At 38.0% G+C, this 17058-nt stretch overlaps 1 protein-coding gene across 2 annotated transcripts in view; it reads left to right on the forward strand.

Moving 5' to 3' along the window:
- Positions 1-17058, forward strand: part of ADAMTSL1 (ADAMTS like 1) — a 904085-nt gene that overhangs the window by 675684 nt on the left and 211343 nt on the right. For both annotated transcript variants that reach the window (XM_078061266.1, XM_078061267.1), the window contains 2 exons: positions 4529-4640; positions 8371-8509. In XM_078061266.1, the coding sequence (XP_077917392.1) occupies positions 4529-4640; positions 8371-8509 (251 nt within the window). The remainder of the gene's footprint in view (positions 1-4528; positions 4641-8370; positions 8510-17058) is intronic.

Genomic DNA, 17058 nt, shown 5'->3' on the forward strand with positions numbered 1-17058 from the left:
TTTGATTTAAGCTAAGACTCGATGACCCCATGGCAGCTGGAAGTAAGAATGCACATAGGAAAATGGGATAGACAGTGAGGTTGGATGGAAGAAGGGTTCCAGAGCACTGTTCTCTGTCTCCATCTGCATGGTAGCTCTTTTTAATCCAGTCCAGATGCCAGCCACTTTGTGTGGATGAGAAGCTACAAACCAGCAAAGATAGCTCACCAGAAAAATGATGCTGTGAGTGGTTATTTCATTTCAATATGCAAATACAGCACAATAGTGAGAGAAGTCTTTATTTTTTTGCAACCCTTAGAGCGCTGCTGAACAAACCATTTGTATTCATTTCCCTAGTAGCCTTGCAAGAGTTAATACACATACTGAAAATAGTGAACTGGATTCAAGTAATATTGTTCACATGTCAGTAGTTGACAGCATTGCTGAGGCATTTCATATATCTAGCTGCCTTCTGCACATCACCACTTGGATATTCCATAGGTGCAACCAGCGCAACGTGTCCGAAACTGGACTTGTCTAGCCCCAGAAACCTACTTAATCTTCTTTATCTCCTATCTTGTGGAATAATATGCTATTTACCCAGCCACATCAGAAGCCTTCGATTCACACTGATTTCCCCTTCTTCTATACGCCCCCGGTTAGACCTTAAACTTTGTCCATTCTACCTCCATACCATCTCAAGACCATTCTTCCTTGTTCCTCCTTGCTGCATGCCATGTGCATCCTTCTGAAGCTACAGCCCCAATGAAAGAACTTGACTTTCTCAGCCAGAAGAGGGTTTTTTTCAGTGATGGTCCATCCTTCCCTAAAACTTCCAACTTAGTTCTCCTTGTGAAAGCAGCTAAGGTACCTGTTCAGTTTGTGCCCGTTCTAGAAATTTCAGAAGAACGTCATAGAGAAAAGTGACTGATGAGTACCTAAGACACCAAAGTAGTAGAAAAATTGTGACTTGCATTTGCATCAATTAGAGCATTAGACACAGATAATGCATTCATATGTCTTTCTGAACAGCGTGGAGCATCACCCTGTGCATCACTCAGCAGCCAAGGCACATAGGGGGACTCCTGACTCCCAACCCCTTGCTGGCTTGTCTGGGGCAAAAGTTTCTACAACACCAGGGAGAGAAAAGAACATAGTAGGGGAACAGCTGAGGCTCACAAATTACCTTTTCCTAACTGAGAAGAAAAAAGTGTGGCATTTCATAGTGCATCAAATGGGAGATCCTTTGTGTACTTGATGATGTCTTTCATGCGTTTGAAATGTCTTCTTGATTCCTTTGATTTTACATGGACCTAATGTTCATCTATTACCCACTCACACACTTGTCCTGTCCTGGGACTCTATCATGATAGTGAGATCAGTTGCTATGGAAAGTGACCAGTTTTTGTCTTCTCTTTTCCTTTCAGTGTGAGAAGTCTTATATTAAATTAGAAACACTGAATCATTGTAATTATAGGAAGAAAAGCTTGTTTCAGAACATTCTTTTTCCTTATTAACTTAAGGAGGCCTAAATTACATATGCCAGATGTGTTTAGCTCCCTAAAACTAAATTCTAATGTGTCAAACTGAAGCTTTCAGCATATCCTGGAGAATAAGAACCTGATGTCTGAGGATTTAGGGTGTATAAAGCTCCAGAGCTAATGACAACAAAAGTCCCAGCCACCCAGAATTAATAAGACCAGAAACAAGGAACATGGAAGCTCATCTCTGTGAGCAACAATTAGGCCATCAAAGTTAGACATTGGGTTAGCCTTTTTATTTTCCTATTTTCAAATGAAAAATTAAGATACTGAGAAGAACAGTACAAGGCCACCACTGAAGATAAATACCTGTATCTCCACAACACTAACACTAACTAACAGAATTGCTTGGTACTATGAAAAGAATGGCAGCTTTCAAGCCAAGGCAGACCTGAATTCAAATCCCAGCTCTGCTCTTCCGTAGCTGTGTAGCCTCGAGCAAGTCACTCAACCTCTCTGAGACTCATCTCTCTCGTCATAATGTAAATGTGGAAAGATAATACAGAGTAGTTCTAAGATTTGATTTAATATAAATAAAATGTACCCTGCATACGGTAGGAATGTAGTAAGTGCTCGTTGCTGTGGTAGTTGTTGGTTATTATTAAAAGAAGGTGCTTATAGAGAAGAGAGAACCAGGAATATTATCAGTGTAGAATCAAGTAAGGTTTGTATGGTCAGAGATTTGGATACATCACAACTGTTTTTATCTATTTGAAATAACAATACCCCTGTTCATTTCCAATCTCTTTTCAAATTTAGGCATACAGTCTCGGCATTCATGGTCATTGTACATCAATTTCATGTACATCAAAACAAGGTCCTTGTTTTCTTTCCTTCAACATAGTATTTACTCACACTCCCTCTTAACACCAAAACTTCTTGACATGCATTCCTTACTCTAAAGGCATAAGGTGCTTTTACTGGTAACTTCTAGGAAGCTGAAAATTTGATGTGTTCCATCTTTTTCCTCTTTAACCAGATCAAAAACTAAGCCCAGACACTGTACAGATATTCTAGAACAAGGTTTCTCCAAGGATTTTGATGTTATATCCTCCTCATTTTTGTTTTTTCCTCCACTTTCCTAGGACTTAGTTTAATTTCAAGCATCCCAAAAGAGACCTCTGCAAAAAAAATCCATCCTTCTAAGCCTAAATAAATCTTCTGGTCTTTTTATTTTTTCACAGAGCGATGTTTAAATGACAGTCCTCTTCTAATACCTTTCCAGCATGGAAACCACACATCCCAAGAGAGCTATAGGCTTTTGTGAGCTTAAAACAAAAAAACAATCAAAAAAAAAAAAAAAAACTTTCCAAAGAATGTGATTAATAGTACATCCCCGAGCAAGCAATTAGGTATCCTGTATCTGACACATAGGATTGAAAAATATTAATCTGTAGGCTCTGCTCCCCTTTTGTGAAACACACCATATTGCTTCAGCTGTTTTGGCTTTAAAGTAAGGGATTGTATCACTGTTTATTCTAATTAAGAAAGACCTCGATGTTTCATGGGTCAGAATGCCAGCATAATATGAGATATTCTATAGTTCTCTCTCTCTTTCTTCTTTCTCCTTTTCCAGCTCTTGCAGATTATCTGAGGAACATTTCCAATATTTTCATCCGAAGTCCAAAAATTGGTCTAGGGTTTAACACCTACTCCCTGCATTCCAGTGTTCCTAGATGTTTAATCCAGTTGTTAATCCAGTTGTTCAACTCAGTAGTGGAAAATAGGCTGTCTTTTTTAAAAATCTTAAGGCCAAATCCATCAGCTTATCCTAGGTGAAGGGCAGTTGGGACCACGGTAAGGCTTGAAAACATAAAGACATAGACCACATGATGCGCTGATATGCCTCTACTGTCTTGAAGTAAGAGGTGGCCCTCTTGGTTGTCCATGGAACTTCCTTTAGTATAATAAATAGTCCAAGCCTTGCCCAACTGTCTCAGTGTTATACGGCATGTCATTATGTCTTTGTGAAATCAAGGCACTGCTCCTATTGGCTACTTTTTCCTTCTCTTTTAGATTGAGTATATTTTCTCAACCTTGTACTTTTAAGAACTATTAAAGAATTATTGCCTCACTTCCCCTTTTTTAAAATTAAATGGGGTTGTAATTTCCATAAGGATATGTATATTCAAAGTACACATTGCTTTTATATTGTAAGTTGGTGTTTTTCAAAGTTTGGTACTTGGACTATCAATGTTTCCATTGCTCTTGCATTGCAAGAGCCCAGGAATTTGCATTTTAGCAAGCTTCCAATTGGTAACTCTGCACATTAAAATGTATGAATCACTAAAGTGCCAGGAAACATCTCTGAGTGGGCAGAGCCATTTAATTCTTTAATTCTTTTTTCTTGACTAAAGACAGGATCTTTCATTTTCTGCAGTGTGTGGCATTTATAATTTCCTCAGAATAAATTGTCTACTTTGGAACCTACATTTAAAAATCCACATACACAAGACACCTGGGTGGCTCAGTCGGTTAAGCATCTGCCTTCGGCTCAGGTCATGATCCCAGGGTCCTGGGATCGAGTCCCACATCAGGCTCCCTGCTCAGTGGGGAGCCTGCTTCTCCCCCCTGCTTGTGCCCTCTCTCTCTCTCTCTCTCTCTGACAAATAAATAAATAAAATCTTTTAAATAAATAAATAAAATAAAAATACACACATACATATTTTACATATAAAAATCCACATAATTTTTCCTGTTGTACCAGAGAAGTTGGAAATACAGGAGGGAAAGGGAGAAAGTGGCCTGGGAAAAGATCCTACTAGAATCACAGGTAGAGACATTGCGATCCCTTGTTCCATAGCAAAAGAGCTGAAAAGTGATGGTCACAATGGTATATGGTTGATGGGTAAGATCGATGATATTGCTATGGCCACTTCTCTCCCAGAGTGGTTCTTCGTGCAGCCTAAGACCATCGGTGCCACCATGCATTCTTGTCCAAGTTGCAAGGGACAAAGAAAGCCCCTCCCTGTCATACCAGTTTCTCTCTTTGCTTTTATCTCCTGCAGATCCACAACTCAGGGCCTGCTGACAGCACAGTCCAGTTCATCTTCTATCAGCCGATCATCCACCGATGGAGGGAGACAGATTTCTTTCCTTGCTCAGCAACCTGTGGAGGAGGTAATGGTGTTCACTTACCCTTGGAACTGTTGGCTTCTGTGAGGGAAGACTTGGCTATCGTGAAAATAGTCGTTTCAATGTGGAAGAAATTGAGTGCTGTGATGGGTCTGATTCTTTATTCTGAATGGGGCCAAATCCTGAAGCCCTCCTGTAAGGCGGATACCTCCCTCTAGATGCTGCATGAACATTTTCTGTCAGCAAATTTCCATTAGTGGAAACGGTCTTGACTCTGTTCTGTTCCTTTGAGAGTAAACTACTCATCTGGTTGAAGAGAACTTACTTATTCAGGAGACAAATGGAGAATGTTTGTCAGGCCTACTACCTAGCATGATGTGTCCAAAAAGAATCAGAGGTTGATTTAATTAAAGGAAATAGTTTATTACCAGAAGAAAAAAAAAGTCCCTGCACTACAGACTTAGAGTCAGTTTTTGTTAAACCCTATCCCATCATCTGCACCGTAAATGGAATGCCATTTGCCTTATTTATTCATTAAAACACATCTCTCCTGAAAAGTCACCAAATGAATTCCTATCTCTACTCCGTCACATCTGCAACATGGACAGCATTTTGTGTTACTGGAAAAGATATCCCCTTCCTATTTTCTGCCCTTGATAATTATAATGGTTACATAATAATTGCTTCAAATCATTTTATAATTTATTTAGCCATATCCCTATAGAAGATTTAGTTCATTGAAACTTTTCTATTATAATGTAATGAATAACTTAATACCTAAGTATTTTTCTTCTTTCAAATTATTTCCTTGGAATAAATTCTCAAGAGTGAGTTTCAGAATTTTTGTGGCTATTGGCATATATTAACAAAATTCTTTCCAGAATGGTAATAAGCAGCATATGAATAGTTGAGTTTCATTGCCAGCTGAGCCAGTATTTGTGGATTATAAGAATTGTTTAATTTTGCTGATTTAATGAGCATAAAATTGTATGTATATTCCTTTAAAAACTAGCACACCAAATAAATTCTGACTCCACTTTCATAGAAGCCCGTTAATTGGACAGTGTTAAGTAGTTAATCCACATGGGAATCACTAGATTATTTTGACAAGAGAAAAGAAGGATGGTACCTCAAAATAGAGACAAATTATTACCTATTTGTTTTTTTTAAACAATAAGAACATATGAAATAATTCATCTTCAGCTGCATAATGCGAACACACCACCAAAAATGAGGTTCTATAGAATAATGTTAGGTTTTAGCTTAAAAGCAGTTAGTCAAAAATACCTCTAAGTGCTTTTACTTGGTTGTTAAATAACTATTAATTCAACATTCTTAACATTTCAACAAAATAGTATTTCCATCTGCTCTATCCTGAAGAAAAAATTACTTTGTTTAAAAATAAGATGCCAATTACTTTGATGTTTCTTGGGAATATGTAATTTTGATACACCTATTAATGACTAGCATAGGAAATAGTTTTGAAGAAAGAAATCCAAGCAAATAATTATTTTTATTCTTTTTATTTTTTTTTGAGATTTGTATTTATTTATTTGAGAGAGAGTGAGCGAGAGAGAGAGCACACACAAGCAAGGGCAGAGGGAGAGGGAAAAGTAGGCTCCCTTGCTGAGCAAGGAGCCCGATGCGGGGCTCGATCCCAGGACGCTGGGATCGTGACCCGAGCCGAAGGCAGACGCCCAACCGACTGAGCCACTCAGGTGCCCCTCTTCTTTTCTTTTTAAATGCAAACCGTGCTTTGTGAGAAGTAACGATTCAGTAATATGCCCACTGTGCCAGGTTCACACAGAACTGCTGTTGGAGGTTAATTTCAGTAACCTTGATGATGCCTTGCTATATAATGGCAACTAATGTTAGATTTATATATTTCCAACTCCTCTCGGTCTTATTTTCCTCACGTCTAAGTGAAGAAGTAGAAGCATTAGTGGTCTTCAAATGTTTTGAGTGATCAAACCCTTGCTTCAAAAGAAAGTTCACTAGGAAGCCCAGATAAAAGGAGTACTGCTCAGAATGAAGATAGGAGCAATGTGGAAACCAGCCTTCCGCCCACTGTACCGACCACAGTTTGAAAATTACTGAAGAAATTATCTCTGAGTTCCCTTTTATATTTCTGGTTCCACATTCAACATTTTGCTAAGTGTAAACCAACAATCTCTACTCCAATTACCTTGTGAAATGTTTGAAAACACAATTATCTTGTCATTTATTTCATTTTTGTTCTAAACCTTCATTTCACACACACTCGGATAGCCTGACAACATTTGTAAGCTGACAAATTATGATTTTTAAAAATCATAATCTCAGTTATACAATTTACTTATTGATTATGCCCACATTTTACTACATGATAAATTCTGTCCTTGAGTAGAAATTATTATATGGAAAATTATAAAAGTATAAAAAGTATAAAATGATTTGCTTATAAAATTACAAATTATAATTTTTATTATAAAATGATTAGTTTATCATAACGTTATCTGCTTTAGAGTATAATGTAATTGAAAAATAAAAGTATACTTACTTATTTACAATGTCATTTTTCTCTTTGATTTTCTTATAAAATAAAAGCTTAATGGAACATATGTTCTGACCTATTACTTTCCATGCTTTTCATCTTTACAGTAACATTGTTAAAAGGTCTTTTTTTGGGACTTTAATGAACAATTAATTTTTGCGGGTGGTCTGAGAACACAGCCCCAAGCCAGGAAATCTGGTTTATAAGCCTCCTTCTGATCTCCTAAAATCTTTTGCAAGTCTTTAATTACTCTAATTCTGACTTGCTAACACGTATCTAGCGATAACAATATTTAACCACCTGCCAGGGAGAATATATTTTGGAGGTTGGTTAGGGTTAGAAAATACAAAAGCCTAAGTTAAAAAAAAATTCTCTATGTACATTTCTTTTTCACGCTAAGAATCTCAGTCTTCATCACCATCTCACCAGAAACCCAGGATGAGAGAGAAGCAGGTGGGAAAGCTCCAATGAATGCAACTAAGTAGTACCCAGCAATGCTATTTTTTAAAAGAATTCTCTCAACAGTGGAAATGTGTGCACGGAAACTAAAAAATATCAGCTAGAGACTTAAGGAGCAATGGCCAAGGATTTTAGGTGAAGAAGAAATTGAACATTAGGGGAGTACTATTATTGTTGTTGTTCTGGAGGGATTCCTAGTGGCTACTGTTAGGATCTTCATCCTCCATTTACTCAGCCTAACCTACTCAGGTTGAATGTAGACAAAGATAATGTTCCCAAGGCTGCTGGCAGGACCTGATCTTGTGCTGTATCCTATTGTCCCCCATCCATCCAACGGGAGCACTGTTAGAGTTTATTTTATTGATCAGTTTGGGAGCTTATTCTTCCTGGTGCCCCAGATACAAAAGAGGCAATTTTGCATCCTTGCAAAATTTAATGGTTGGCAAATAAATACTGATCATCTTTTGTTACAATTTCAGATGACACAAAGCAAATTAACAAGACTAGGACTTACAGCGGAGTCTTTTCACCTAGCTCTACCCTTCTTGATTCAAACCTTATAGTATAATTTAATGATTAAAATTTGAGTGGAAAAATAGTGTTTGAGGTCTGCAAAAATTAACGCACCTTCCATTTATCTGTCTTTTGTCCTGGAAATTACTGAAGCATTGGGAAAGAATTTCCGTTAATGGGAGATGGCCAAAAAGCATAAAGAAATATATTGCCTTATATTTTACCGTGGTTTGTGTGTCTTAAACTTGCCTGGATGGTTTGATGCTACAGGTTACCAGCTGACATCGGCAGAGTGTTACGACCTTCGGAGCAACCGTGTGGTTGCCGATCAATACTGTCAGTATTACCCGGAGAACATCAAACCCAAACCCAAACTTCAAGAGTGCAACTTGGATCCTTGCCCAGCCAGGTCAGTCAAATTTACCAGTTTATTTGTCCTAAACATAAATCAAGTTCCAACTAAGCTTCTTAAATTGTTTAATGAAAAATAAGCATCACTGTCCAGTGTCCAATCCTAATCATGCATTATTGTTACTTTTTGGACTTTTGGGCTTTTTGGAAACCATGATTGGCCCTCACTTAGATTTAAGAATCAGACTGACAAATGAAATATCTCAGATGATGAGGAGTCATAAAAGTACAGGTCAGCAGTCTTTTCGTGGTGTGACATTCGCCTTTGTAGTTGCAACACTTCCTGGTAAACCTCTTTATTAGCCTCCTTATCCTCAGCATAAGAGAGAAGATATAAAAAAAAATTCTCCTCCTACGAAACTAATTGTGAACACCAAAAGATAAAAAATCCTTCCCCAAGCTCCTTGGATTTTTGAGAAGCACCTCAATATTATTTTTAAATCATAGTTTAGTAATTATATGTACATAAAAATGAAAGTTGAAATAGTTGAAATAGTACATGAGCAACATGCATGAAAATTGCTCTATCTTTGAAGTTTTTGTTTTCTGCTGTTAACTTTCTAAAGTTTATTTTCTTGTACTCTGTCTGTCTCATATTCATGGATTCTAAATTCTACATGTGATGCAAAATTGCCTATTTCATATACTTAGCTCATAAAACTGAACCCAGAGTAACAGGGTTTCATTAAAGACACAGAAAGAATCAATATTTTGTAATTATATAATTTAGGTGAAGTTTAAGTTAACTTAGGTTCATGTTACACCAGATAATTATGTATTAAAAATTGGATATGGTTTAAAAACTGAATGAGGTGTTAAAATTTTGCTTGGACTTTTTTTATTTTGGAAATATTAAGAGTATGAAGCATTTTTAGACAAGATAATTATAACTAATGCAATTCACCCCTAATTTTAAATTATTCTACTTATTATACATCTTTATATCTATACCAGAAGACCAGTGTGTGAAAAGCATAGTTATCCTAATTCAGACAGGTGGGCTCAGCCAGAGGAAGACTTTGAAAGGCTTTACACATTTTCGTGAAAATTTATGTGTAAATTTCTAGGAGAAATGAGGGATTCACTCCCACAACTGGGGGAAAAACTTCCATAAAGAGATGGCCATGGAAGACAGTTGTGAGATAAAAGCATTCTGTTAACAATTTTAAGAAAATGTTTATAATTTACTCAATTTTTTTCTGGCTTCTGATTTTTATCTGTCTTCTCTGTCAGAATAATACTTGTGGCGTATTTCTTATTATCCAAAAGCAAAAGGCCATGTTACAATGAAAGAGGTTTGCCTGTGAAATTTATGCTTTGTCTGCATCCTATGTTATTTTAAAACATCTAATACAGCACATGTATAAATGTTGGGACAGGTGGCTATTAAGAAAAAAAAACTGAGAAAAGAGAAAGAAAAAGTAAGTTAGAGGCAAATGTCAGGAAGCTGCTTTTTTATTGCAGAGGTAATTAAACAAAGCTGTAAAAATTAAGACTTAGCAGTAGGAGAGATTTAAGAGGAAACTGCTTTAGGAAATGTAGATTTGCTGCTCCAAGGTTAAGATACTTCAGTATCACTGGGAAATTCATTGCACTTATTTGCATCCCTGGGATCAAAGCAACTTTTCTAAATTCCAAGAGAAAACAGGAAGTGATGGTCTGAGAGAAGAAGATACTGTATAACAAAGGTCTGCCCTCCCTTTAGACACAGCAGAGTCAAACCCTCAAGAAACTGCTTTCTAACTACAGGTATAACTGCCTCATAGTCAAATCAGGAGTGACACAATGACAGTAAACTATCGCCTTTGTATCTAAAATTAGAAACCCCCAAGAGGGAAAATGTAGACGTCCTTAGTACCGACAGTCAGATATTTTTGAATTCCAAAAGAAATTTCTTTTATCTAGCCCTTGAGATATTTGTTCACTTTACTTGTATGAGACTAGGATTTGGGGCCTATTATCTATTATTTGAAAGCAAAATCCCGTTCGCATACCAAGTTTATTGCCTGTCAAGCCTGGGAAGTACCATGGACAGCAAAAGGTGCACTAAATAATTATTAGTCTGGAGCCCTTGGTTTATTATTTTACCCTTCTGGACCTCAGTTTTCTCACCCACTAAATGGGGGTGAGAGGGTTGTTTGTTGCATTAAGTTAGTGGTTTTCAGTCTTTGCCTACAGAACCTGTTATTCCACAGAGTTTCTTCACTGAATTTGATTTGATATATTTTGAAGTGTTTTTAAACAAGAACTCACAAGAAGTTCATATATTCAAACACGTTAAACTAATTTTAACTTATTCAAGCTCAGCTAAATTGTAAGAATTGTTGTAACAGTTGTAAAAATGTTATACCACCAAAGTAACTACTTTTTGCCCTCATCCTTAAGTTCTTCAATATGTCTATTTGGCTGAAAAATAAGTATCCTGAGATTGCAGGGTGAGCTGTAAAAAAACTGTTACCATTACCATCTGCTTCTCTGTGATGATAAGAATTCCCTCATTGCTACACATCTGAAGCCAAAACAAACCAGAAATAGACTGGTTATGATGACCATTCGCCATAATCCTTGATATCCAATTTTTTCGTCTACCAAAATAGCTTCATTGTTTGCATTAATTTACTTTCTAATAACTAAATGTTTACAGTTGAACTAGTGAACTAAATGACATCCCTTACTCATTTCACTCACTGACAATATGCACTGGTTCACATGGTTTGTGGATTGGCTCATCTAATGATTCTCGAAGCTAAAGAGATTGTTGACATCTAGTCCATGGTTTCAAAATAATTTTTATGTTTTTATGGCTTTTTTTTCTGATGCTTAATGCTAACTAAGAAATGTCGATGAGTTAAAAGTCTATAATGAAAACAATAAACCTCACTAACCATCTCCAGTGCCCACAAATCACCAGTGTTAATGCTTTTGCTATATTTCTTTCCAGTCTTGTCTATAGCTCATAACACAGATGAGATCATACTGTGTACAGTGGACACTTGGAATTCAGTGATTTAGCCTTCTTGGTTTCCACTATTCTAAACCAAGCCTGAATATCCATGATATATAGTAACTTGACATTTTACTGAGGCAGGAATATGAGTCCCTTATCCTACTAGACCAACATTTGAGCCTACCTGACGACCAGAAGTTCCATCCCAAGAGAGCTTTTGTTGCTCTCTGCTGGTGTCTTTTATGCAGTCATTTTTATGAAGTGGTAAAATACCTTGTTTCCTCTCCAAAAGTGGTCTCAAAAAGGAAGCCAAAACTTAACACTTCTAATGGAAGGAAAGAGAGAGTGAAGTTAAAAATTTAACGGCTTTTAGCAAAAATTAAGACTGTTTCTCATTGGTGACTCAGAGCTATGACATCACTAATCCCAGCATAGGCTCTCTCCAGTGTTCTGGTGGCGGTCCCAGCTTGGGTACTCCCAGAAGTCCAGAGGCATGCCCCTCCTATAAGTCAGGGATCTACTGCATGTTTTATTTGTTTTCCACTGCATTCATTTCACCCCATAGTATGGACCCTTTCCCCTGTAGCTAAGACGTTTAGAATCTAATCAAATGTAAAATCCTCTCTCGTGCCTGCCATGTCATAATTACAGCTTCTGTCTTACACCACGGGGAAATTTTTTTTTAATGCCTTTTTCTGTTGTTGTTTGTTTGTGCAGTACTTTGTCTCATCTTTACCTCTCAGGTGAAGGCTAAAATCCATCATGTGGCGAGAAAGCCCTAAAATGTATGCCTATGGTCCAGCAACAACTAAAAAGGCATCATTTTAGTTCAGCTAATAAGCACCTTGTGTTTTCAGAGTGGCTTTCAATGTAAACTACGCTACATTTGGCCTTTTGTAGCTCAGTCCATGAGACCGGAATGACTGTTAATGCTGTCTGGGGGAAATTGTGCAAGACATTGTTTGTGAGAAGATCAGAGAAGCACCTTTGCAGATTCATTCTGGCACGGGCCTCCAGTGTTCCCTCCAAGGCAGTAATGAAGGGGGCTTCAATTGGCAAGGGTTGGAAAAGTGAAAAAAGCTCTCACTCATCACACTATCATGGTCACGATCATTAGCAAACAAATCTGTTTCTAGCCGAAACTGCATCCAGATTCCCCCTTCCCTCAAGGAATTCCGAGCAACAGTCCTGAGCAAATGCCCAAACTTGTATGCCCCGAGCGGCGGTTCTTGGTGAGTTCCAGTGGACTTTTTTGTCCAGCCCCATTTAATTTGACAGCAAATTGCATAAGTCATCCCTGGCCGTGATCCAAATTGTAAACAAAAATCTCAGATTGAATCTTAATGCAACTTTAAAGAAATAATCTGCATCGCGAAAGCCATTATGTATAGTGGGCATGTAAAAACCTGGTCACGCTAACTTGGTGACTAACTAGTCCAATGGCAGTACAGCCTGGTGGTTAGGAGGGGAGTTTTGGAGCAAAGAGTCTGGCTTGGGATCCTGGCTCTGCCGTTTACTGGTTGAGTAGCCTTTGGCCAGTTACTTGTTCTCACTAAATCTCCGTCTTTTATCCTGTGAAGTGAGGAAAATAACAGTACTTACCTCACAGAGTCATCATGAGGAATAAGTGCCCTAAGATATTTAAAGAGCTTAGTGGAATGTCTGACACATGATAAGCACTCAAAAATGTTAGTTGCTACAGCTATTATGACTAAGATCATGATTATGATAATGTCGATGTTACCTCAGAGAGAAACTGCTAAACTTTCCAGAAATCAGCTTTCTCCTCCATGAAGGGAAAAGATGCCCCGGAATTCTCTATGGGTCTAGAAATGGAGTTCTCTCTTGTTTTAACAGCAAGAGACACAAATTCCTAAAAAATATCTTCGTCAAAGTAAATCACATGTATCAGATTTTTAAAGTACAACAACCATGAGCAATTAAGATAATTAGCATCTCCATAAATCGCAGTGTGCAACTGCCTAATAATCCCCACTTAACCAGCTGTGAGACATTGCCATTTTATTCAGATGGGATTCATGCCATGTCTCCAAAAAAAGGAGAACTCAATGTAAGGACTAGAGAATGGGCGCCTCGTTAGCAATTAAAGTATAATGAAATGTTTTCCTAATCTTGGAAGTCTTTTTGTTTTGTTACAAGGGGTAAATGATTTAGAAAAGTAACAACTTCCTTTCAGTCAACCTCATTTGAATATATTGCTCTGAGAAGCGAAAGAGTAAGCAATAAGAAAGATCACCATAAAATCCCACGTCCACTTTCATTCATTATCTATAATGAGGTAAAAAAGCAGAGTTCTGGTTCTTTTTAGGATGCATGGTCATATCCTTCCAAGTTTATAGTCATACCACACACACACACACATCATCAGACAATCAGCTATAACTCCGTTATTGGGGCGATTCAGTCCTTCTACCAAACTAGCTCATTACTACCAATAATCACTTGTTACATTACATCTTACACTTTTGAAAAGCGTAATTATTTATGCAATTCTCTTAATTAACTTGTGAGTTAATGGAACAGGTATTATCATCATCCTCCATTTTAACCTCTATCACTTTGGCTTTACTAGCTAGTAACTTCTTTACTTCTCTAGACCCGAATTTTGCCATTTGTAAAATGAGTATAATATTCCTGTAAGAGAGTAGCTATGAGGATTAAATGAGATAATACATATAAAGCTCTTAGCAAGGTGCCAAGCACTCAGCAGAAGTCAGCTATCATTATCAAATTGAGAGCCAAACCTGTAAAATGACTGGCCCAATGTTACTTCTTTATGAAGTTGATGAAATGCTTTCACATCCATTATCTCAATTCAGTTTTACAATCCCTGGGAGGTTAGCCGACAGAGATTATTATCTGTTATTTCCAGATAAACAAACTGAAGGCTAAAGAGGTTGAGTGATCTGTCCCAGGTTAGATTGTGCAAAAGAAAGCTAGGTTGTAAGTCTAAGTGCTTCCAGTTCCAGACCTACCTCCTCTACTATGTAAACTCAGGTGACCCGATTCATGCCACAGACACCTTATTCTTCATGATGCCTTTAGCACCCTGTAATATCTGGTTTAAGCCCAACGTAGACCCCCACAACCAGTACAGTACTGACAACTTTACATGTCTATGTGAAGTTTGGTCCCCTGGGTCTTTGAAATGACCACATACCTAAGTTAGACAAGCCTCTTTTATATAAGCATAAATACTGATGTTTACTCAATCCAAATAGTGACCAATCACTTGGGAAAGTAGAGTAAGAGATAAACAAAGCCCAAGGAAATATTAGTCCTACTTACTTAAAAGCAGTTCAGAAATTGCATTCATTAATATCAAGAATATGAACCACAGAAATAGCAATGTGAGGAAATATTAATATACGGGGTCAAATGATCAAAAACTCTCCAGTGGTTTTATAGCAGAAAAATGAATGTGTGCCTTAAAAATGTTTTCAAAACCTGGATGATGAAACAGTGTTCTTTTGGTCTGGTTCCAAAAGATAAGTAAATATTGCCTAGTAGGTACAATGGTTTATGAGACTGACGCACTACCTACTGCGCTAACGAGGCACCTAGGTACAATGGTTTAAAAAAAGATTGTGACCTATTGATAGAATATTTTCTCATTTGCCGGATCGCATCTTGCTTAGGGAAGCCCACGGTGCTTTAAGAAGTCACCAAACATTAGAGTAGGAAAGATTTTGAGATGATCACCTAGTTCAGTAGTTTCCAATTTGTGGTCTACAGAGCTGCAAGTTGTGCCTTCAGCAGCCACTAGGAATAGAAGAGGTAAGATAGAGCTCCATGAGATGGGTTTCCAAGCCCCCACTGCTACTTCATCTTAAAACTCCCGATTTCATCCAGTACTTATATGTGGCAGAAGTCCAAATGTAAGGCACTCAAGATCACACAGAAAGAAGTGACAGGAGAACTGACTGTCCATCTCCCAGCTCCTCAGGGGGTCCTTTTCCTCATTATACCATGATCCTGTGTGCTCTACGACCCAAGAAAAAGTGAACGCTTGTGTCTTTTCCAATTTTTGGTCACTTCTCTCCTGCCCCATCCTAAACTGTTGCTTAGGAAGAGATTGGTTTCTGTTGCCCGAGAGTTGTCAAGAGAAGATGAGATACTCTCTTCTCTGCCGGAGCTCCCTCCACCACCCACAATTTCATTCATTTTTTTAATTGAGTGCCTAACCGGTACAGGTTCGATGCTTGGTGCCATGGCAAAGGCAAAGAAAAAGCAGCTAGGCTCTGGGCCCCAACACTGCCCAGAGAGAGTTGTATAGTGACAAAGCATCAGGATATCTGAAAGACACGGGAGACAGGAAAGAGATCTTTTCAAGCTGTCATGCTATTTCTGGGAGATACCAAATGGAGGAGATGCAGAGGTAAGCCAAGCAGGCTAGAAGCACAGGTGTCATTAAGCTGTCCTCTCTCCGCACCAAATCCCCCAATCACCTCTGCTACCAGAGCAGCCTTCCTTAACTGCCAACCCCCCCCCCCCACAAAAAAAACCGTCTGCCCCCTCAAACAGATAGCAGAGCTAGAGGAACGCAAGGAGTGGGACTAAAAATGTCCCCAGTGAGGGACAGTCTGTTGGGGAGTTTCTTTGACCTGGTTTTGTTTGTTTGCTTTAATTCTGGGTGGTGCTGCTTGCCTTTTTGTCTGCATACCAACAGCATGACTTCACTGAGTGAATAGTCACTAATTGCCTCTGCCCAGGGCATGGTGTCAAGAGATCCAGTCGAGAACCGATATGGATTCTGTCCCATGGTATTAAACTAAAGAAAACTTATACATAATTAGAACTTAGTAGATACTTAAAAGCATCTTAAAAGTGATGAGTGGAGTTAGTGCGATGGGTGTTTGGAAGATGTCCCGTGGTGTGTAGCCTGGCCGGATGGGAGGATGGTAGTGCTCTGAACACCAACAGTGATCACGGGGGAAGATAATGAAGTCTCTGGACACATTGAGCTTGACAAAGCTAGAGCATATCCAGTTGTCAGGAAGTCAGCAATGAGGCTCTGCAGCTCAGGAGAAGAAGCAAGAGGTCATCAGAGATTCGTAGAAAGGGACATTTAGCACCATGAAAAGGACTTGTTCTGGTTCATTTCCATTATAAAAAGAACCCAGAACCCCACAAAATAGGCTCCCCTAGAGATAGTTCCATTAGGCTTTTTCTTGGAGAGACAGATTTACTAAAAAGTGTGAGCCTGAATATGGATTGATTTTTAAAGCCATTTAAAGTCAGGGATACTATTCTAAAATAGCTTCTGAGATGATTTCAAAACAGACTTGATAATCTTTAAGTGACACTTAGGATTTGAGGTGATGGCCTCATTTCATCCATTTATATCATATTTTAAAATGTTCCTGCCTTATACTTTCTCAGACTTGTATTTTGTCTTGCTTGAATATTCTAGTTCCTGTGACTATACATTATAGAAAACTCAGAAAACAGAAAAACGTAAAAATACAAAGGCAAACACCAGGAACTAACAACTGTTTTTGGTCTTTTCCTAATATATTTCTGTGACATAATTATACTTATGTATAATTACATACTTATTTATATGTATTTACACATAC

Source organism: Halichoerus grypus, chromosome 14, assembly GCF_964656455.1.
Source record: "Halichoerus grypus chromosome 14, mHalGry1.hap1.1, whole genome shotgun sequence".
Taxonomy (NCBI): domain Eukaryota; kingdom Metazoa; phylum Chordata; class Mammalia; order Carnivora; family Phocidae; genus Halichoerus; species Halichoerus grypus.